The 25,711-nt window shown below is 31.2% G+C and overlaps 1 protein-coding gene across 3 annotated transcripts in view; it reads left to right on the top strand.

Annotated features, from left to right (window-relative positions):
- Window positions 1-25,711, top strand: part of LOC108910797 (cAMP-specific 3',5'-cyclic phosphodiesterase, isoforms N/G) — a 311,572-nt gene that overhangs the window by 183,846 nt on the left and 102,015 nt on the right. For all 3 annotated transcript variants that reach the window (XM_018715522.2, XM_018715523.1, XM_018715524.2), the window contains one exon: window positions 11,078-11,190. In XM_018715522.2, the coding sequence (XP_018571038.1) occupies window positions 11,078-11,190 (113 nt within the window). The remainder of the gene's footprint in view (window positions 1-11,077; window positions 11,191-25,711) is intronic.

Genomic DNA, 25,711 nt, shown 5'->3' with positions numbered 1-25,711 from the left:
TATTATATCTTGCCTTGAACTTGGATATTTTAATGTGTACATTAAGTATTGCTGCCTGAAGCGGTTCGTACAACCAAGTTGAGAAATTTTGTTATCTGACCATTTACTACTATCGTTATTTATGGAGATATCCATGAACCATTGTTTTACATTGAACCTTGAATATAACATATTCATATAAAGCTCATCATCACACTATTCAATTATTCTTACTTAGTTACTTATCAGAATATCGTCAAGATATGTTTCCATATCTCGGTGATACGTAGTACATGAAAATTGTTTACCACAATGCAAACATTTTTTTAAGTCAAAGTAAATATCCTGCTCCAATAGATAGTATAAGGTTATATATATTCGAATTCTAATAATTTGGAAGCTTATTTGAGATTTGGGACAAGTTTTTCTATTGTATTTTTCAACAATGCCATTCGCAAATGTCACATTAAAAGGTAATTGCAGTGGAGAACTTATTTTGGTTGAAATTTTGATTGTTCTGTTACAGTACCAGTTCAGAAAGGTGAAGAAATCGTATTATTAAACCTTAGAAAAAATATGTAAAAAATATAAATTTTGTGGAAATATGAACTCAGAGGATTTACAAATCGGTTTAGTCTAACAAAGAAAAACATTGGCATTATTTTGACGCGTAATAATTTTACTTCAAAAGCACATAAAAAAGTTCGGAGCCGTCTTTCCCAAAGAACTCCCATACCTTAGATCCCAGGTGCCGAAATCAGCCACCTGCTCTGAGATAGATTCATCCTGCTCTAAAGCCCTCAGGTGACAAGATCAACCATCTCCTTTGAGAAAACTCCTGCCCTAGATCTCAGGTACTAGAACCAGCAATTTGCTCCGAAAAACTAATAATGTAGAATCCAGAGTATTATCTGAACCTCCCCAGCGATTCTTCCAGGGAGACAACATACAATTACCCTAAAGATCACCACAGTGCCTTGAGACATAGTATAGCTAATGCAGAGTTAAGCCAGATCTATAATAAATTAAAAAATCAAAGAAAATCGTGATATATTTGCCAGAAAATGATCTAAAATAGTTACCACAGGATATACATTGTCATTTTTTATAACTATTCTAATATCATGTGGAAAAATTAGATCATTTTATGAAGACATGAATATTGGTTGTCTAAATCATGTGAAGCAACTGATATAATTTGCAAAAAACATTCCATGCCCATGTGGATGATGTTTCAGTTATAAATTACTCAGTGTTTTAAGCTACATTATTAGTCAATCATACTCCTTATAGTTGTAAAACAAACAAAACATCTAGAAAAACATTTGGTGAATCATAACCTTCTGGTTTAAATAATTGAGTTCTGAATTGGTGTAAAGATATAATAACAAAGGGCGGGAAATTTTTCTAGGTATTTTTTTCACAAAGAAGGCAAAAGTTTTCTTTGCCCCAAAAATTTTCTTTGCCCCAAAAATTCTGAAGATAATATAAAATGGTCGTTCAGGTTAAAAATTCAGAATATCTATGCGCCCTGTTCTTGTGAATCTTTATTTTCGTATCTAATCTAAGGAGGCTGTTACACTGTCCGGATTTTGTTCCTAGGAATTTCTGACCAAAGTAGTTTGCTTGTATCAGTTTAGATGTTTGTGACTATAAAATGTCAAAGAAAACTTATTGCATACGAAATACGGTTATCATAGGACCAAAAATGTAAGTAATATCACAGCTAGGAACATATCGATTTTATTTTTCATAATAACAAGGAAGTGTAAAATGAACACTAGCAACGAATTCATATGAATTCGCATAAAAGATTTTCTTACGAAACCACATCCAATGTATCTAGCTTAAGTTAACAACCAGGACACATTCATTTAACAGAACACTTATATTGTCCGCATTATTGTATTCATGAGAAATTTTAACGTGCAGAATTGCATACGCCAGACAACACTGTCTCTGGGTAATTTATGTTCTACGTCAAACGCTAACAAGTAATATCTCATCCTACTTACCTGAAAGAAAATACCAGTTTCCTTTTTTTATTTGAAGAATTACCAGTTATGCTAATTCAGTACTAGAACAATAGCGAGGTATATATTGTGTAAAATGATCGGTTTTGTAGATGTCGATAATTTCGCTACCTATTTTCCTTATTTCATCGTGATAGCTTGGTAACAAATTACAATTTTTTATAGTAAGCCGTGTAACTTGTAAACACTAAAGGAGTTTGAGAGCCAGAGAGAATATAAATTAGCAAATTTCAATACATTAGATGCTGATATCTTTTGCTACTACTTACGAAGATCCCGCTTTTGATGATTACTTTCTATTAAAATTGGATTCGTCATGTCATAACCTGCATAAAAATTTTTGTTTTTAATACGGAATTAAGAATTTGCTTTTACTAAAAACTTCTGATGATCAGTTAAAGCGTTTACTAATAAGGGTTTCCTTTTAAGCTTTTAATTCTTCTTTTAATTTTTCCTACCATTCATTATTGTCTCTGCTTTCGTCTTATATGGAAACTGGACGTGAGGCCTCCTTGCTCTTACTGTTTTGAATATATTTGGAATCTTCCCCTTCAACAGTCTTTGCTACTTTCTTTAATTCATAGATCATGCTTCTACCTACCGTGGTGTTTAATGGTCCTAAGATATCTTGCGTATTGACCAGTAATATAGCTGATGAACATCTCATATTTCTAACCGGTATGCCAATAGAAACTGATAAATTAGACAGATAGGAGCAATTTCAGAAGGAATTAGGGATTATTAATCCCAAAGGTCTACACTGTACATTTTCTTCTATACATCAGAGAAAAAATATGTCGTGGGGAACATTACGCCTTGAAGGTATAATCATATAATTCCTATCAATATCTTAAGCGATAAATCACCATACAAGGAAAATAATTTTTTATTGCAAATGATCCACCAATATTTTTATGGCAGTTAGAATCCCTTAGACCTGTCCTAAACGTTTTAAATATTTGTTCAAATTATACATCAATATAGTTACCGTGAAAGAACTGCACAGGTCCATGCTTACAGCCTATATCTTCAATGGTTCTTGCGAAACTTAATTTTTTTTAAAAATATTACTGTTGCTTTTTATTGTTTTTTAACCTGAGTGAGGAGAACTCCGGAAACTTGTCGCTACTATTGCAACCTGCATAATATACAACTGTTTCACTTCAATAGTACATTGTGTAACGAGTGAGGAAAAGTTGCCAATAGCGCCACGCGGACGCAGTTGACAGTTGGAAAGCGCCCAAGTGGCGCTATGGCAACTTTTCCGAACGAGTTGCACATATTATTTTCTATCACAAATGCGAGTCGTTATGGGACCTATAGCATAGGCACAGAATTATAACACCAGAAGCGACAGTTCCGCTTCCCGCCAATTTTTTTTTCGAGTGCGCATGTGTGAAAATCGCCATTATTTTGTAGGTATTTCCATCAACCTCAAAATATTTTATGTTTGACGCGTGTGTCAACAGTTATTGTATTTCTTGTATTCGTGCATTAAAACTTTTTTATTTCTGTATAATATCATGAGTAGAAAAGGTGGAACAGTTTGTGTTGTTCGTGGGTGTTAGTTCGTTGTAGTATTATATTTTTTATATTCTTAAATATAACATACCAACTGACAGTTAATAATAAATACAAGTATGTATCTTAACTTAAGATACATACTTGTATTTATTTCATATAAGAAAATTTGTTTGTATTTTGTAAATTTTAATTAAATAAAAATATCGCTTAAAAAATTCACTTAATTTTTTCATTTCTTCTTTCTAAAACTTCTTTTTAATAACAAAAAATAATCAGAACTGTCCAGGGCACAAAACGTAAATTTTTTTAGTATCATCAACACAAATTATGATTAAATATTTTATTTTAATTTTCATTTATTGTTATCATCAACAATAAGAGAGTGTTATAGACAAGTACGTAATGATGAATGAAATAATGAAAATATATAAGTACTTGCTATATAATAATTATATTTATCTAACAAGCTGTCACTATGCCTTATTTTATGAATGAAATATAAAATAAATTACTGAAATAAAGTATACCATAAAATTAAGAAGAATCCACACCATATTTATGTAGGTAAATCTCTATTCAATGAATAAAAAAAAGTTTATATAAACAACACAACTGATTGTTGTCACTTTTAAATTTGGTGCTTTTCTATACCTACAAAATAATGGCGCAAGGTCATCGAAATTTGATACGGCGAGATCAAAGGAAAAAAGCCGGCTGTCGCTTCTGGTGTTATAATTCTGTGGCATAGGGGGTTATGTGCACGGAAAGTACTAGATAGTACAACGCTGGAGCGTTGCGCTATGAAAATAACATCACGCTGTTGTACTACACTATAGGTCCCACAGCGAGCGCGCGTGATAGAAATAAATTTAATGTCAGTAAAGTAATGTCAGCGAGGACCATGGAATAATATTTTCTTTATAAAATTATAAATATTTATATTATACAATATACAGGGTGTTCCGGTACTTCATACAAAAAAGTCGAGTACAAGTAGATGAGGTCAAAATAATATCAGTTCTTCATATAAATTTTTTCCATACGGACTTTCGTTAACAAGTTACGGGCCTTCAAAGGCGAAAATTAAAAACTTATTTTTATTTACAGTATCTACACTATTAACATCAGCATGATGCAAATTTGGTGATCGATAACACATGCGTACAGCTTATTTTTGATGTAATAAGTGAAACTTAATTACGCCCAGAACGCCAGGGACGGACTATGCCCAATGGTTAACAACCCAGATTTTTTGCGTAGATGACGATCGTGATTTTTGCACATCGAGCGGCGCCTCCACTATTTTTTGTTTTAATTTTTAATTGCACTTAATTACAATGTTGGAAGTATACATATTTTTAAAATAAGAGCCTAGGAAATCTTACTGTGTGCTAATGTAATTTTCACCAACAAAATTAGACAAATATACTTTACACATAAAAATAAGTTAAAATATAATTTAAAAGAAACAAAACTGTCAACATTAATTTTCAATATGGGCACCTTTCACCTCTACACACTTCCTATGACTACGAATGTTATTTATTTGTACACGAAAAAACATTTCTGTGGTACTTAATAATTTAATAGGTCCATACGGTTTTGAGGAACGTCTGAATGGACATCGATATTTGGAGTTTTTGCAAAATAATTTGCAGCCACTAATAGATGATGTTCCATTAAACAACTGAATAAACGTTTGGTTCATGCACAATGGGGCATCTCAATCTTGTTGTACGAAATTATTTATCCATTGTGTTTAATAATAAATGGATTGGGAGAGGAGGCGCAATATCATGGCCACCATGTTCTTCAAAATTTAACACGATGGACTTCTTAAAATAACATTCGTAGACTTAGAAAGTGTGTGAAGGTGAAAAGTGCCCGTATTGAAAATGTATTTTGATAGTCCTCCTTCTTGAAATTATTTTTATAACTTTAACTTATTCTTTTGTTTTTCTATTTTGTGTTATGTGCAGCATACACTTTGTATTTGTCAAATTTTGTTAGTGAAAATTACATTAGCAGACAGTAAGATTTCCTAGGCTCTTATTTTAAAAATATGTACGGTTCTAACATATTAATTATGAGCAATTAAAAATCAAAAACAAGAAATGGCGACATAAAATCACAAATATTTCCTAAACTGTTAATTTTATCGAGTTAAATCAAGACGGCATTATCGTTGGCAAATTCTTCAGGGAATTTATTTTTGATACAGGCAGATTGCGATCGTCATATATGCAAATATACTGGGTTGTTAACCATTGGGCAACTTGTTAACGAAGGCCCGTATGAAAAAAATGTATATGAAGAACTGATATTATTTTGACCTCATCTATTTGTACTCGACTTTTCTGTATCAAGTACCGGTACACCCTGTATATCAGCAGGATAGTCGTCTCATTTTCAAAATGGCGGATCATTTTTTGATTAAGGGTAGGAGTAGATACGTGAGGTTATTAGGAAATATTTCCTCCAAAAAAATATATATACCTATTTCAAATTGAAAGTTACTTTTAAATTCAAAATTTCTTAATTTTCAGTCGATTCGATGCTTAAAGCCTGCATTTCGTACGGACACTCATGGAATTCAAGGAAGTTATGGTTCTGTATTAATTTGAAGCAAAACACACTGTATATTCAAATATTTGCGATTAGATATATCTATCGGTTTCCTATATAAATTTATAATAATAAAATTTGTTGTCAAAGGTACTAAAAAGGATTAAGTGTAATTCAGTGAGTTGAATACCGTCATGTCATGACTAATAATAATATCATCGTGCAAATTTTGCTAACGAATTATTTATGAAATACCAATATATTTCAACGCGGACGTAAATTATGGTACACACCTAAATCATATAAAACATATGATGGAGATCTCCTTTAATCTAAACTAAAATCGACTAACGTCACATTTCGTTCTGAATGAAATTCGCGAATACCGTAAAAAATGTTAAGTGACTTGTATTGTTTGTGTGACATATCTAAATCGTATTAAACAATATGATGGAGATCCCCCCTAATCTAAACAAAAAGCTACGGACGTCATTTTCATCTTAGAATGAATTAAACAAATAATCCGTGAATCATAAATTTTGCGACAAGAGTACGTACAAAGTGTAATCATGTCATTAACGATCTATGTGGTTTGTATGTATGATTAAAACTTACTGAGCGATTTTCATTAGCGCTATTTTGAGGAATTACTAGGAAATTTAACATAAATTTGGAAATTATTATGTACATATTTCTTCAACCTAATCGCTATTTTATTTTTTTACTTCTATGGCACTTACCTACTTAAAAAACTTACCTACTACAAATTAATTTCTGAAAAAATGACGTAATATTTCCTGATATTTTGGCTACGCATTGGGAAAGTACAATTTACGTAAAAAAATTTAAAAATACACAACTTTGGTAATATCTATGTAGATTTTATATGTATGTAATAAGAATTGCATTACTAAAGTCCTTATCTTAGAACTCGGATAAGAATCATCCATCAAATTTTAAATAGACGAAGATACAGGTGTCATTATTTTCTACCACCCATTTATAGGATTTGTAACTAATTCAAGTCGAATTTAGAATAATGGGAACCGAAACTTTATCTGCCTTTAGAAATATATATATTCTTATTAAACTAGTTAAAAAAGTAGTGTAACATACATTTGCCATGTCCAATTATACTGGAGAAATGAGAATTTACATTAGTTTGGTTGGTAGCTTCCGTGGCGGTTTTTAATGGTTAAACAATTTCCAGATTAGTTGCCACATGGTCGTTTTACATGTTTCGAGAGATATATCGTTCTCTTCTTCAGAAAAAATTCTGAAACTAGAGATTACGCGCGCTAATGGCTTGGCAGGAAAATTACCTCGGATGGGACGGGGTCGAGCGGGACTATCGCTCTTCACCCACGCCATCTCTGTAAGCCCGTACGCCTCGTAGAGGTAGGCCCTTTTCCCGTCATCCTGGACCGCTGACGCGGCCGGGTTCAAGCAGTTCGTGGGGTGTCTTTCTGTCCTGACTGGGATCGTTTCCCTTTGCACGGTCCACGACCTGGGTGGTGGGTTTGAATGAGATCGTGCAGCTATGAAACTTAGGAAGCGCACTGATAAAGTGACCCTTGGGCTGGCGCGGGAGGGGAAATGGTAGCGAGTTTGCGATCTCTTTCACTCGACCGAAGTAGGTCGAGGTGGAGAAACTGGAGATTCGCTAATATCCTGGGCTCGGATGGGGCAAGATCCAGCAGGACTATCGCTTTTTACTCACATAGAAACTGGTAATTAAATCCTCTCGCACAAAAACTGATAAATGATACTTAAAAATATTTTCAATGCTAGGCCAATGCAAATCTGAATTTTTTGTATTTTATATCTTGTTGTAATGTCCAGACACAGAAAGTAAAGTGTGAGGTAGTAATTAATAACAGATAAAACCATTGATTCAGCAAGAGATTTCCTCAGAATGTGTAAGTACTATACACTACTATACAAACGAACCATATGAAATCTAATCATAAAATATTCTTATGTATAATTAGATAACAATCAATTGTCTGACATGCCTGTCTTCTGTCTTATTCCGTTTGTTTTGGATTTAAAATGAAATATGATCAAAATGAGTGTATATCTTTGTAGGAATTTATAATATAAATAAAAACCAGTTTTCATATATCGCACAGCACAATTAGTAAGAACTAATTAAATACTTTCATTGTTTATAGCAACTTCTTATTTAAAATCTTATTTTAAGTCGGGCAAAGTTCGTGATACTATATTTATTCGATAACTATGAAGTATTGAAAAATATTATTATTGAATATTATGATGTGTTATTTAGGTATTAGTCATTCTGGGCTAAAAGCATGAAATTTTATTTAATTAAATGCAAAAGAAGAAGAATAAAGAAGAATGTTTATTTTAGAAGCGTAGTAAGAAATTTTACTAATTTTGTCAGCTTTGTCTCAAAAACTTGTGTATTTTCAAAGTACGTTTATTATTAAAACAAATATTCCTCTATACAGTCGTATATAATTTGGCCAATGTATCACTAATTATGACAGAGATATTAGCAAAATCATAATAAAGGGCGTCCAAAAGTAACCCAGGATTTCATATGAGGAAAAAAGATGTTATTAATTAAAAAGTTGTCAAAGATTTTACATGTTTTTGAAGGGTAGACATTGCCATTAAATATGAAAGAGGATATCGGACAGACCTCCTCCGTGATTCATTTGACATACTCGACTTTTTTAGAGAAAATTCTGTATCACTCTTTCGCATACCTGCCTGCGGCTGAATTTCGTTGATAACTCTCCGAATTTCTGCCTTTAATTTAGGAATGGTATTCATTTGAGCAGAATAAACTTTGTACTTTACCAAGTCGCATGGCGTAAAATCGCATGATCTTGATGGCCAAGTGACTTCACTGTTACGTGAGATGTGTCGTGCATTACATTTCTGCCGTAACAAGTGGATAGCTTCACGTTCCGTATGGCAGGTGGCACCATCCTATTGGAACCGCATGTCATCCAAATTAATGCCATCCAAATGAGGCTACAAAAAGTTCAATAGCATCTCTCGATATCGTTCTCCATTGACAGTCACTGCGTTTCCAGCTTCATTTTAAAATCCACATCAGACTGTCACTCTTTGAGTACACAGTGATCATTTTTTAATGACCCGAGAATTCGCTCTGACCCAAATTCGACAATTTTGCTTCTTCACATACCCACTACGATGGAAATGCGCCTCATCGCTAAATATGTTTTTCTTAGCAAAATCAACGCCCACTTGTTGATTCTCTAACATCCAATCAACGAAAGTCGTCTGATTTCTATTCCTGAGTTAGCTGAATCTTGAATGGATGCAGATGCAGATCTTTTTTTTAAATCCGCTACATTGTGCTTTTTGAAATATTTAATTGCAGTGATCGACGGCGCACTAAGGTTACGGGAATTTCCGTCACACTATCACTCGCCGTAGCAATATTTTCGACTGAACGGTCAGTATGCGCCCGGCCTGTTTTTTATCTACAGCCGAAACTGTTTGTTCAAATTTGGCAGCTAATGTTTTCACAGTTGTTTCATTCGGAGCGTTCCTTCTACCGAAAATTCCACGTAATTTGCGCACAGTGTCAGCTACACACTCTCCGTACTTGTAATAAATTTTCACCATAACTGCAACGTGTTTACTACATGTGACCTTGCAAAATGGCGCACAATTCAAGTCCTGCATTTAAGACACCCTTTACTTGGCAAATTTGTGTAGGTCTCTAAAATTTATTAGTCATAACGATATCTCGTTTGCGTATAATATTCCATAAAATTATTTAATAGACCCATTATTCTCTATATAATTACATCGGTAAAAGAATATCATTTTCGTGTATGTTAAAATGTATAGGCTTTTTAGTTAGAAAGATCCAAATCATCTAGACAGCTGTTAGCTGTTTGTAGAAAATCAAAGGTAGACCACAGAAGGAAACAAATCCAATTCGAGTACATAATAATAATTGATTTTTCAGCTCGGATTCGCCTTTTTGTAGTTACGCAAAGCAGTGGTTCCCAAAGTGTCTGACAAATTCTACAGAGGGTAGCTAAATGATTTATGAAATACATTCATGATTTGCTTGCTGTTCCAAAACTAAACTATTTAATTTGCAGTTCATTAAATTCATTAATTAACAATATTCATTAATTCGATTTAACTTAGTTTTTACAAAATTTAGAGAAATATAAGTTTTGTATACGGGAATATAAAATTCTGTCATTTTCCAATTCCAAGTTATTTCTCTCTTTCACTTTTAAAACAATCATTAATACAAAATAATACCATACAAATATGAAGTTGTAAATGGTGTTAAAATTATAAAAGCACTATTACTACTCGCTCAGGACACTTTAGTTTTCTCTCATTTGAAAGACGATCTGTTTGAAAGAAAATTCTCATTGTAACATTGCACATACCTTAAAAAATCTTGAATTTAGTTGGGATTTGCTGTCAAAAGTAAAGGTCATATCTAAGAGGCAGTCGCAACTTTGGAAACCACTGATCTGAAGTAGAAAGTGAGAAATTCTGCACCTTTAAAATTAAATTTATCCATCTATTTCAATTTAAATTTGGTTTTAAGTTAAGATAATTAATCTGATATTTGTAGTCGAAACTTTAAGTTTTAAAGCTTTCAATTAATTACTTGATTTCTAATTTTAATTAGTTCGTAATCGAAATCGCCACGTCTATGAATCTCCGTAACAAAGTTAGACAAGACAAATATTTCGACAAGCATTTTTTCTCTTGGTTTTCATACAACTTCATAAAATAACCAAAAAAAATGAAAAAAGGGCAAAGTTTGAAGAATGTGTTATGATACATACTCCAGTTTAGAAAGAATTATTTGAAATATTTTAATGTAATTTCATTGAAGAATGTTAAATTAATTTTCGTACACAAAACCTATTTACTGATAAAATATTTATTTATTTTTTTATTACTAAGTAGGTATAATTTAATAATTTTTATTCTAGATGAGGCATACATGAAGATGGCCTTGGAAACTATGGAGGAGCTGGATTGGTGCCTCGATCAGCTAGAAACTATCCAAACTCACCGATCTGTTTCCGACATGGCATCGTTGAAGGTAAGTTTTTTTATTTTCTTTCATAGAAGCTATACTCATGAAATAAGAATTTTTGTTAATCATCAATCAAAATCGAGATAAGTCAAATACTAAATTTGAACATGCGATTTCTCAAAGACGAAAAATGATATCGAAATAAATTCAAATGCGTTTCAATTAGTAAGTATAGTACTTTAAGATCCCATTAATGGTTTTAGCAAATAAATTTATCTATGCATGTAACATAACCTCAAATTTGTAAAAAAATGCGATTTTGGAACTTAGGTGAGGATTTCCCGAAAATCATAGCCAATTGAGAAATTTAAACCTCGATTTCGAATTCACTAAAATCCTTAGGAAAAGTACATTCTGGTTTCTAAGTTAGAGTGTCGGCAAATTTTGTCGGCCTGTGATTATTCACGTAACATTCCTATCTTTCAAATTTTTGAATTTCATATGAAAATAGGTCGTAGTTTGCCTTATTTTCAAAATATATATTGTTGAAATTAGAAAAAAATCCCTTTTTCTATCTGCGAGAATGTTTGACATATAAAACTTGGATGATATTTAGAAGAAAACTTTAACTTACCTATATTTTATAAAAATTGCACATTATATAGTATACAGTTTCTTTGTTTTAATTTAGTAACAGTATTTCATAATAATATAACTAATTATTAAGTAAAATGAAGAAATGGATAAATCTGACCAAGTTAAGTACAAAAATTAAATATAAATTAGACAAAAAATATGTTTAATATATTTTAGCACAATAAATAAAGAAAGATAAAAAACTATTGAAAGTTAGTCTTAGCTTTTAAAATGTCAATCGTCAAGAGCTTGCAAACATAACCCTACTTTATTTGTAATTTTTATAAAATTATTTGTGCTAAGATAATGTCAAAAACTGTTACTGTTTTTAATTCATCTCAATTTTTGATAAATAACTTTATTCAGATTGATTATTTTCTTATATTCACGTATTAATAATTTGAGTGTGAAATTTCGATTGTAAAAGTAAAAGATCATTATTATTACGCAATTTGCTCTAAAATCTAAGAGCATTGGAAAATTTAGCAAGAGTTTTTTCTTTTTGTCTTCGTCATCAAGAACAAACAACTGTTGTGTAAAAATTAAAAAGTATAACTTTGTTCCCACACTATGTTGTTTTACCAAAGCATAGAAATGCTTTAAAAATTCTAGGCATAAAACTTCTGCTTTAAGAAATGAACTTAACCTTCTTTACCGTACCTAGGGCACTGGTTTATGAAATACAGAGTTACTAGAAAGGTTTGTAATGGGTTATAGCACTAGTTCCTTAAAAATTGTTTTAAAAGTAATTCAAAACATGATTATTGCCGTTTACTTTATTTCGTTACTTTTATTTTCACATATTTATTTAGGGAAGCTTAAATTTCAGAGCCCCGGAAAACGTCAACAAGTGATTATAATATATCTCTACAATATCCGCTGTTTGAAACAGTTGCACTTTATAAAGAAAGACTTAGGGAAACGAAGCAAGAAAAACATACAAATATAATGTTTCTACTTAGTGTAAATTTCAAAACTAGGTCATGCATATATCTATGATGTATAACTTATGTTTCTGTCAGAATTTTAATAGTTGCAGTGATTTTGTTTTCGACACTTAAAACACGTTTATATGTGGAAAACATTTATCACTCAGACAGCTTGACTTCTCCGCGTATGTAAATATGTGCTCGGTACAGTAAGAACGGACTCTAATAAAACGAAAGTCTCTATTTTAATCACAACCTAACGGTCAACGTCGATATTTATCATTTCGAGGAAACTGTAATGGTAAATTGGAAAAACTACATAAAATAATGATATGCATTAACAAGAGTAAACAGTCGAGATATTATTAATGCTTTTGTGTTTACCTAAACACTACAGACAACACGCCTTACTTACTATTACACCTGCTTATCTATTCATTTCGTCTTCATTTACCTGCTGTCTGTCTGATAATCCGATTTTTATAGCCGAAATTAGATAAAATTCATTAAATACTAGCAGAGTGTACATTTCATTAAGCAGATTATATTGCATTTTTACGACTACCAACATTTCAAAAAAGTTTGTACCAAATGGGATAAATATATATATTTGATGTTATAAAAAAATAAGGGAAGGTTTATTTGGCGATATTTGATTTATGAGAAAATGTCATCAATTTAAACAGCCAAAACAAACGTTTTTTCTAAGAATATGAAGATGACTGGCAGAATTCTAATAGCATTAATTTATTTTGACTGAATTTTCCGTATCAAAAATAATATCGATATAGAAAAATCCACACGTGTAATTTTTCACGTCATTATTTTTTAATAGAAAATACAATATTGTGTAAAAAATGAACTTTTCTACACTAAAAGAAATCTAAATGTAATTATAAGAACATTGTATATTATATGTGACAGATAAACAGGTGAATATTGGATTTAAAACGCGTAATACCAACACAGTGACTATAAACCATATTCTTTATTAAATTGTATAACTAGTCTAAAACTCTACGAAATGATAGCTATAACTGTTATTAATGTATTCCATACTCGTTATTAGAACATCTAGTACTAGGCAGTTATATGTTTTACAATAAGAGTTAAAAACAAATGATATTAAATTATAGATATTGTATTGTAGAACTTATATACAAGCTGAAATTATAATGTAAATATGTAACAAACATTTAATATTAGAAATGATAACAAATCGCTCCCAAAAATATCCAGCCTATCTTCTTAGTACCGATGCACCCGTGTCTTCTTGTATTACATTACATTACATCGAAATTTACGCTATTATTCTTCCACTCTAAGAACGAAGCATCCCATGACTCTTTTATTTTAATTCTATTTCCTCTGGTTAATTGACTTAACCCGTGAGCCTTCTGTTTCTTCATCGTATGTAAAGCTTAACATCAGTGGTTTCTAGTAAGGAACACAGAATAATAAGTTTTAAGATTTAGACAGATTTAAATATGAAAAAACAAAAAAATTTCAAACCATAGAACAGTTAGATATTCATATACGAGTAACTTTCCACTTCACATAACGTGGTATGATCATATACCCCACAAAACATGTGTCTGTACTATCTATCCTCATCCAACATGTATAGCGGACTGCACCGAGAGGTGACAATCACTTAACCACTATAAAACTCGTTTTACGTATTAAAAAACGGAAACATAATCATTATGGAAACGAATAATTCTTACAGTTGTTCTTTGCACAATAAATCTTCCCTATTATCCAAATGGAACATAAACCCTATAACACAAAATAATATACATGCTTTCCAGTTAAACTCATTGCATAATGAGGATGGAGATGAGTATTTTTTTTTTTTAATCAAAGTTGTATTTTTGTTATAAAAGTTCTAATATGTGCTATACACATTATTCTAGAGAAACAGTTTAATAAGCCCATTTCTTTGTGTTTGAAGTAATTTTGGAATTATTTCCAATATGCTGAACTGTGAGTAATTTCATAGAATACAAAAAAGAATATGTTTAAAATGACTCGTCTTTAAATACAATGTAACAGAACATTTGTTAGAAAAACAGGAACATTTGGAATTTGGAGACTTTTAAAATACCTAAGGGGAGCTTAATAAATTTAGAAATTTAAACGTAAAATCAAGGCAAATTTTATTTTCAAAATGTTTGTTTTAAAGTATGATTGATTAATTTTATAAAGAAAATGGATATATAAAGGTGACTGTTTTCATTCAGGTTTTTATAAAATCTTTACATTCTTTACTTTTAGTAGAAAATTATTTCAGAATTAATCTTAAACGTTTATATATTGAATAACAACATTCCTACATTTTCATCTCCATGTTTTAATTGGTTTTATTTAGTTATAATTTCCCTTTACAAATTTACCCCTTAATTAGATTATTTTTAAAGAAACATGGGGCCGCTTATACTAAATATGAAGTAACACAAATAAGTACGCTGAAATTGAAAAGCGAGTTGCTTTTCCGAATTAAATTATTGCCTGAAAATACACGCCTGAATGAATAGAGTGCCTGTTTATTAAAAATATTTTAAAGGAAACTCGGGCGCAAATCCTACAGGCACACGTTTTTAAAATATTGTTTTTACATCCACACACCAATTACGAGAGGTACGTTGAGCTTTATGATTTATAAAAATTGAGTAAATCAAAATCTTTGTCGGAAATAATATATCTTCGGAATCTGTGTTTTCTCTACGGATTAACGATTGTGAAAAGCTGCTTGCGCACAACATAATTTAGTACTACGCTGTGTAGTCAAGTAATTCTATCGCTTAATATTTCCAATACGTAGGTACCTACCCACTATTTCGCTTTAAAAATACAAAACATAGTAATACTGAAATTGCACGTAAAATTTAATGTAGAATAAATATGAATACAGCAAAATTAGAAAGTTAATGAAATTTTAATTAAATTTGCGTAGAAAATGTCCAATTTGAAAATAGGTATTTAATAACCCAAAGTTGGTCTGTCGTTCCGTTTGATTAGAACTTATATGCCTATTCTCAAGTAACAGGTAATGTATTTGTTGGTCCTCATTAATTGGAAGTTGTTCTTTGAGGATAGTTGTATTTTTAAATCAACAAATGAAAAAATACAAATACAAAAAAGAGAAAGTGTTTCCTAATTACATCTTCAAGGGTTATTCATTGGATCATTTTAGGTTCAATATCTTTAATTAACTAACTGCTCAAGTCATTGAAATTTATTGAAATAAAAAAAATTTGGAAACTTGACTAAAAAAGTATTTCCGCTATCGGTTGAAAATTTATATATCACTTCATACAATTTCTTGAATTATCTAATAAATTAAAATAAAGATTAAATTAATACTTAAAAACATAACGGTCCAACATATCGTATTTCTAAAACATGTAACTTTTGAACCTAAGATGTTTCATGAGAATCACTAGCATGATACTACAGAATAAATATATAAAGTCAAGAAAAATAGAAAAATAATTGTCATATTGTAGTGATTAGTGATATACGATCAATAGAAAAAACTTTTTTCCTTTTGTAGATTTACAAGAAAATGTCACTTTTATGAAATTTCTTCTTCTTCTCAAACTTAAAGATGCATTGTCATTTATACAGATATACTTCGTATATGAATTCTATATTCTATATAAAATGATTCCATTCACTTTCCCGAATTCCCAATGGTTCTTGAAATATCGGAGTTTGAAGTCGCTAGTTCGTATGGGTAGTTGCTAAAGAGAAAATTACATTGTTGCGGCTAGAAGGCTTACAATTAGAAAAAAGTGTGGTTTATTTTAATAAGCGTAATGGCAGTGTAATTATTAAAGCTGCTCAATGTGACCACCGCCTTATGCTATACATAACTCAATCATCTTTCGTTCCCAGTTGTAGTTTTCCATATTGTTTTTTACCTCATAAAAAGCTGTATGAATTTTCTCAATTAGTTGAACCCTGCAATTAGGCTTTCTCATTGAATTGCCTAGGATTGAATAAAAGTATTCACATGTCCTCACAAGGAAAGTTCAACGAGTTGAGATCCGGAGATCGCAATGGCCAAGCAATGGGACTACCACGACCTATTCTTTCTTTCTTTCTCATTGAATTGCCTAGGATTGAATAAAAGTGTATTCACATGTCCCCACATGGAAAGTCCAACGGGTTGAGATTTGGAGATCGCAATGGCCAAGCAATGGGACTACCACGACCTATTCATCGATTTACATCGAAGTAACGCAAAAAATATTTACGTTTTGTCACGTGCTTAAACTTTTTTTGCACTATGTTTCATAAACCTATGGCGTCATCGACATTTTTTTTTATTAGCGCTACCAAAAACAATAATTTAAGTATTTTTAATTAAATAATTTTATTAAAGAAGATGTTCAAAGTGAACCCCGTTAACAGTTAGGCAATGAGCGAGTAGATGTTCGAATTCATCCGTGGTATTTTGAATTAGCTCTGGTGGTATCTGATTAATTTCTTCTCTTATGCGCACTTTTAAGCCCTCGATGGTGTCCGGTCTAGCAATGTAAACTTTGCTTTTTAAATAGCCCTACAAGTAATAGTCTTGGGGATTTAAATCCGGTGAACGTGGTGGCCACTCAATGGGTCCTCTTCGACCTATCCACCTATTTGGAAAAAGTTCATGCAAGTAATTCCTTACAGCAATCCCGAAATGAGGAGAGACCTCATCCTGTTGAAACCTAGTAATATTTGCTGTCACCTATCAAAGTAAAGTAGGCCAAACCTTATATCGACGCATTTTCCTTCAAAAGGGCTATCCTTTTATGCTTAAAAAATTGGGTAATGCTATTTAAAATAAATGTCGATGACGTCATAGATTTATGAAAGACAGCGCAAAAAAGTTTAAGCAACGCGACAAAGCGATAATTCCTTTATAATTGACGTGTTTTAGCGTTTTTGTAAAAACGTAACACAAAATAATATACGAATTTTTTGCGTTACTTCTGGGACACACCGTATGTTAACGAATAATAAACTGAAATTATATATCTATCAACATCATTGAATCACTTGCTTTTATAGTTACTATAGGAACATTGTGCTTATACATAATATGTTCATAAACATCTAGTATCTGCGTCATCATATGTGCCTCTTTTTTGCATAAACTGATCAAAAATATAAAAATAACGAAAAACTTATTTCAATCAAAATTTTTGAAAAAAAAGATAAGAAAAGGTGGGAAATGATCCTTTGTGAACTCTTGGATAAACGTTAGTTAAACTTTAGTAGCTCAAATTGCGCCAATTATTTGAGGGGTGGAAACCGCTAGCTGGAGCTGCTATAGTAACTGTGGTTCTTGTGGTTGTCAATGTCCTTGGATTAGTATTCCAGGATTAAATTGGTTACAAGGAATAGAACACCCTTCGAGTTTCACTGCTAATTGCACCACAACAAGCAATTGATTTATTTCTCGTTCATTCTACAAACCGATAGTGTAAACTAGGTACAGATTCCTATTAAGGATTGATATTAAAAATGTAATGAAGTAGCAGAATTCCTGTTTTTAAATCAATTTTTCACGAGATTTTATCACTTTATCTCGAGCGTAGACGTAACGGTTTGTCATTGTTCATTGTAAACGAATCATTAATATTGGCGAAACTAAAATTTAGGGATTTTTTGTTGTCAGTACCAGCCGTGCATTGTTGGTTGCCTAAGCTGGGCGGTCACGTGACTTGTAAACATTGATGAAGGTTCTGTATAAGAATATATTTAACGATTTAATAAGAATAACTGATTTTTTAATTGTTACACCAAAATGATAATATACAAACAAATATTTGATCTAATATTGAGACAAACAAAACAATATGAATGTAAGATTAAACTTTTATAAACAAAAAGAACATAGTACAATATTATAATCGTACTCCGTTTGTCTAAAGTTTATATAAAGATTATATAAAAATAAGTATGTTTTATTTACACAGGGTGATTTTAAAAGCTTGATAAAAAAATACAGGGTGGTAAAAATGCGCCGCTAAAAACTAATTTTATCTAAAGCTTCATAATAAAATGTAAGATCCAAATGAAATTTTTTTGATAATAGATTTCAACAATCATGGAAAAATAGTATTTTTCATCAAAATGCAGAAACAATCCATGGTTTTATTTAATAAAAGGTATTAGTTCTATGATTTTCGAAAAAAAAGGTGTTTTTCTAAAAGAGTACCTCACATAAAAAGATACTCTCGATTGATGTTGACAATACCTATGAATCGATTCCTAAAAAATTGGCAATATACATTTTTGTGCACTTTGACAAATTGGATTCCTAAAATCAAATCATTGATTTCAAGTTTTACTTACAGATTTTACCAGAATAACGAAAAAGTTAATAATAAAAGTAAAGCAAAAACTCTTTAGTATCGTATTTATGGTCTATTGAAATTTGAAAGCCAATAAAAAAATATAAGCACCCACCTCGGGCAGACCAGACTTTAGAACCAATACTTTTTATCGACTTTTTTCTTGTATTAATTGATGAAATGGAAATTTGATATAAATGAAAACTTTCTTGAAAACGGCGCAGATTATCAAAACGAATTTCATATTTTTTGATATCAGGACATTGTCTAAGAAAAATGTATTTTCCGAAACGCACATTAGCAATTATTTTACATACAAAATATTTTATTACCTCCTGTATCTCCACGACTGTGCAATGGCGAAAATCGCATGAGATTGTTATAGTCGATTGTTTAAAGACCTTTGCCGAGTTTCTTTTGGATCTTGTATCTCATTTTGAGGTTATTTAGAAAAATTTGTTTTGGCAGCATATTTTCATTGCCCTAACTTAATCGTTTGCCTTTAACCAGAAGAGATATTTTGATTAAAATGACATGACTATCTGACGCTTCAATTTGGTTACATATTTTAGAATCACCAAATTTTGTTTAAAATCGGTGCATAAATTTAGATTTTATAAGGATATCCAGGTTCCAAATAGGACAGTCTACATAAAAATATTTACGCTAAAAATAGACATACAAAACTTTTTAGTTAGGAAGTAGCAAGACAAGAAACAATTTCTGTTTCTGCTGCAGTTAAAATACTTTAATTTTAAATATTTACTTACTGGCATGAAGTTCAAACAACTCTTGAAAAGTAATATTGTAGTTGACTGCTGAAAATTTATTTTCTCTCCGTAAATATCGCTAGTTTATTTTTTTACGATTTATTTGTTATGTGAAAGCATTCAGAAATAAAAGTGTAAATGTTTCTATAAAGTTATACAACCCGCGGTACCAGCGTTTTGTCTTTAAATTCATCTCTAGAATCATTGTTTAGCAAGAATCAATGAAGAGGAGGTTGTAAATCCAAAAATATAATCATTAACCAAATTAGAAATGCATAAAATCAGCATACACTTTTCGAAGGAATGAAGCGCAACTTTAGTACTGGTAAAATTTAACTGCTGTTACTGAATTAGACCGATTGGACTTTTCTTTTGGCACACTAAAATTAAATTAAGCTTATTTCATTTGCGTTATTACCTCAAATTGATTTATCTGTAGTCACATTAAAATCGCTCAACCAGAAATCGTATCTAAAAATACTTTATTGCTAGTATCAATCACTGATGTTTGAAGCCATGAAATACATTGAGTTCTGTTGGTTCTTTACACTATTTAGTTCGTTATTTTAAAGCAATTAAGCTGTTCCAAATTAGCTTATTAGCTGACAGTTATAACTTTCGAAGGGAGGAGAGATTGATACAAACCTAGTAACTTAGGTGCCTTCAGGGATGAACAGAATTCACTTCCCAATTTCAACTGGAAATAAATATTTTTATTTGTGAAAGTAAAAACCATTCAACAAATAATTTAACAAAGAACAATAGTGGTGATTACTTTCAAGATTTCAAATTATATTGGTTGAACAGCCTACTTCTGTTTCCATACATTCTTCTAAAAGATGAATAAAATTTGTAATTAGAGACCCGCGCAGAAATTCAATGAATTCTATTCTACCGATTCCTGTACTTCAATAACCATAACTAAATACGAACGAACCAAATTTGAGGAGATTCCCCAAAATCTCAAATAGCATTCTTTACGAATAACTTGAGGTGAGGTTCATCAAAGTCGCTTATTTCTAAGCCCTGTAAAATAAAAAACTTTAGGTGTTCGCTGTAAACAACTTGCAACTCAATAATTCGAGTTTCTTTTATTGAGAGGCAACTGAAAGAGAAGGGGCTATTTATTTTACAGGCTTAGTTGTGCTTCCTTATTGTATCTAAAAGAATATTCTTCGTGCAAATTAAGAACAATTGCACAAAATTTGGGGATTCTGTTAAAATTGATGAATCTGGACAAATTATATGTAATAATAATTAGTACACATTTATATCACTTTATTTTATTTTGCTGATACGAAATACTGTGATATACTTCAACTGCTACCTCTGACTAAATGCCGGTCGAACTTTGTCTAGCGGTTTCTCATTTCTCGAGGATTCAGTTGTTAAGAATGAGGTCAGCCCTTGATGTCTTCCACAATTCGTTCATTACGCAAAGCAAAAGCATCCTCGTTCCTAAAAATAGATTAGATCGGTGTCAAGGGTCGCCCTATAGTTCAGAAGTCGGTCCTTATCGAGGAATTACTCGACCTATTACTTTGTTGTTTGAGAATGCCGGCTGCCGGAGACTGTTTGGTGACGCACGTTACTCTTTGATAAATTAATGATAAGGAAAGGATAAAGAACACATTTGCATTTAAATTTCACGTGATACGTGGTAATTTAGCTTTTGCAACGCATGATACGGCAAGCAGTCGGTCTTTGGCTGGTTTCTCGGAAACGAAAAACAAAATAAACTGTATATTATCTACAGAATCTGGCCAACCAGTGAAAAATGTACTTATACGCTGTTAATGTCTATAGCTGACATCGAGAACCGATCCGAACCGATTCTATCTAGACCTTCTGACGCGCCTAATCTTTAGTTGCTTTCACGTGCTTATGCTGTTTCATTTTTAAATTTTTATCGTTATTATTTCAAAACTTCATTTATTTAGATTATAGATAACTAAACAATATTTACATACAATTGATATTACTACGATTGAACATACTGTATCATATCAAATAGGAAGCATTTGTTGTGTTTTAATACTTTTTAGAAGAAGCTTAAGATAACTTTAAAAGAATGTATTAAAATTCTGAGATGTGTACCTCAATATCGTCGACATAGTAAAATGAACTCAATGCAAATAAAGCGAAAAGTACGTAATTGTCATTTAAGAAAATGCCATTATGTACATAAAGAGTTAACAATGTCTTAAAAGCTGTACCTAATAGATATTGTCAAAATTGATACCGTAATTTACTTCAAAAGTTAAATTTGCTTTAGTGTCATCTAATAAAAACTTGAAACTTAAGGCTAATGGTTTTTTTAGGCATTTGTTGCCCTTTCGATAATATTATAATAGGTAATAGGAGAATGATAATGTAATAACAATAATGTTGTTATCCATGATCAGTTACAGGGTATTTTTACAATTATTGGGTACTTGACTCTCCACTATTTGATTTAATTTCAAACAGTTTAAAAAATGTGAAAAACATTCCCAAATATTCGAAATATGTTAAAGAGGAAAAGTTCGAATTAATTTTTTTATTTTTTCGTGTTTATTTGGATATTTTGCCACTTTCAACAGAAGGAAACCCTTGTTTCAAATTTCCGGGCTGATTACCACGATTCGAGAGACACACGCTCTCTTCTTCAAAAGAAACTGTGAAACTGAATATGTTCTGGTACATAGTTTGAAGTCACTGGCCTGTAACTTCCATGTTCAATGTAAGCCTAGGCTATACTTTCGTTTTAAATGGTTTCGAATTTTCTGGATTTCTATTGCTTCTCTCTAGAACCTCTGCCAAAATTGTCTCTCTGTCACTCGAACTTTGTATCCTGCGAATGCCCCGTGCTCTGCATTTACTCTTATCATTTTTTTTGTGTAAAATTACTCACGCACAACACTTAACAGTCCTCCATACATCCAACTAAAGCAGACTACTAATGTAATAAAAACGCCACAGGTCCGAGTCAAATATATCCCAATGTCTTTTACGAAAAATTAAATAAAAACAAAAAAAAATGTTTTTGTAAATATTTTCACAGAATATATTATTTTCTACCACAAACACAGTGGTATATATCTGTATATTATAGAATTCAATAGGGCAATATTATTAAACTTTACTGCAATAAAGTAAAAAGTTTTTTGCACAATAATACGGTAAGTTTCTATAAGGCTTTTTTTTCCGTGAGGGTATTCTAAATAAGTACCCTTATTTAATTATTGAATTCCTTTCTTCCAGCCCTAAACCACTTTCAACATCCGTTTTATTCAAAAGACCCACGTTGTTATAGCGGATCACGATCCTTTCTACGATAAGAAAAAATTGAAGTCTCCTATTTGTGAAATCTCAACCCATTAGCGTTATTAAAAAGGTTATGTATAGAGGTCACTGGAAGGTATCCGGCAAACAGTTTGAAGATAATAAGGTTTTTTTCGTACGATTTACTTTTTATTTGTGGAATACTTTGGAACCCAAAATAATACATTCTTATTTATTTTCGATATAGAGGAATATAAATTCAGTAGAAAAAACTCATATGATATATTTTTTATATTTGCGTACCTACAGTATCGTGCAACATACTGCGTATATCTTTTAAAAGTACATATTATTACTTTCTTTATCTACATGTGTATTTAGTCATTTTTCTTACATTCTTTAATCATTTGGACATGTCATCTACAGTTTAAGATTATATTTTTATGTACAAACATATGTACTTACAAATTAGTTATGACTATCTTAAATATATTTGTTTTGGACTGTTAATTTACTACAAGATTTACATAAAATAATTTTATCTATGACAGCATGCTTACATCACTATTCTTTTGTAAAAAATATATATACAAAAATCTTCTCAGTATGTGATTTCCATGTCATAGACTATAAGAAGTAAGGTAAAGCGGGTACATGCTATAATAAATTTAATTAAGGAACTGGAAACTTATATACAGGGTGGTCCGAATTTTATGCAGGAAAGTTCAAGGATACATAGATCTTTTTAAAATAGATGTTTGCCTTATAAACATAGGTCTGAAAGTTATTGAAGTTATAAAAAAAAGATGTTTTATTTATATTTCCGGAACCTATTAACCGATCTCAATAAAATCTTGTAATGCATGACAGCAGGCCTTGCATTCTCTAAAATATGGACTCTAAAAGCTCAGTCAAACAGGAGGCGGACAAAAATCGTCACTAACACTTAAACACGTTGCACTCAAACAACAATATCACAAAAACTAAATCAGATATCAACAATCCATGAACATGTGGTTACAGAGGAGGTTGTGCGCAATGCAATGCTGCCAATCGCATATCACTAAATATCTCCATTAGAGCGTAATTAAAAAAATTCGGTTATTTTCTGAACAGACCTCGTATATTTCATGCAAACATAAGTTTTTCCCGATGTTCTAACGCATCAAAGTGATATACAGACATTAAACAGCAGCACGATTTTGTTAGTACAATTTGTTAGCGCAATCCATCTTGAAACATAATCGATTAATTTCATTTATTTTCGGTGGCTGGAAAACGAATATTTTATTTTTGCTTTGAAATAAATGTATTTTCATTCAAACCTATGTATCTTTAAAACTAATTAAAACTAAACTCAATTTCAAGTTAATCACTTCACAAAGTTGAAATTAAATTTTAAATTGAGTGGGTGAGTGAACCAATTTATTAAATGTTCGAATATAGCTTCCATAAATAAATCAGAGGAATTTAATATAAATAATTACTTAAGTTGTTGTTGTTGTTATTATTAAAATTGTCCACAAAAATATAGTTTAAATATCTTTACATTACAATGTTGTTATGTCTAACGTACAGGATATCCATAATTATATTTTTATTGCAATTTATTAGATATTTTAATTATACATGTAAAGAGGCTTTGGAGAATCAGAAAATGTAATCAGGGAAACAAGTGAACATCAGTTTATGAAGCTAAGGCAAAAAAAAAGATTTTTTTAGAAAAAAACATCCTGTATTTTTCGCATTATATGATATAAGATCAGATTAGAAAATTTCTGGAGATAGGCATTCATTTGTTGGACTTCTGATTTGACCGGAATTAATTTCTCTACTTAATTTTAGTTAGCCTCAATATTAGAGTTGCCTTAACTATTATTTTTAATTCAGTAGTGTCTACTTTCGCCTTTTTATAGTCCAAGAAATCTACGGAAAAAAATCGTGTTTAATATTAAAATTCCTTTATAAGGAATTTATTTAAATGTCACTGAAGCAGTTTGACATAGACTGATGGGCTAAAGGGTTAATGACTGAAGGGGTAAGTGCCTCCACTCTAGATGTTGGGAAAAATGTGATTTTCGGGAATTTTCAAGAAAAAAATCAATTTAGGATATAATGTCAGGAACAAAAAGGCTTTATTGTCCATATTTTCGGGTATTGTGAATTTTTTCAAATGATTTGGTTTCAAATTGACGTCTGCAGGTGATGGCAAGCAACGACACCTTTTTAAGCGGGAGGGCTGTATGACCGCAAGTGTTCCTTATTAACGGATGGTATTGGAACAAAAAAAACAAAAATTTTCTGATGTTATATATTACAAAATATTAATATATTCTTGATATATTGAAAAAAATAGTATAAAAAAGAGGAAAAATTTTGCAATAAATTCTTAATAAACAATGAAAATTGCTCGTCAATCGAAAAACCCTATGATGTTCCTCGTGTTATGTTATTGTGAAACTCTGTACAAAGTGAATTCTTGAAAACTTTTTGAGTTATATTTCCGGCCAGTTCAAAAAAATGGTTCCTCGGAAAACGCTGTTAATGCTTTTGTTGCCTTTCAGCATAAGAAATTCGTTATGATATATACATAAATATATACCTTCAACTAGTGATGCCTGCACCATATAATTGTCTT

The sequence above is a fragment of the Anoplophora glabripennis genome, unplaced genomic scaffold (genome assembly GCF_000390285.2).
Source record: "Anoplophora glabripennis isolate ALB-LARVAE unplaced genomic scaffold, Agla_2.0 scaffold380, whole genome shotgun sequence".
NCBI classification, from domain to species: domain Eukaryota; kingdom Metazoa; phylum Arthropoda; class Insecta; order Coleoptera; family Cerambycidae; genus Anoplophora; species Anoplophora glabripennis.
The sequence above is the reverse complement of the archived record's forward strand: the minus strand, read 5'-3'. Positions and strand labels throughout refer to the sequence as shown.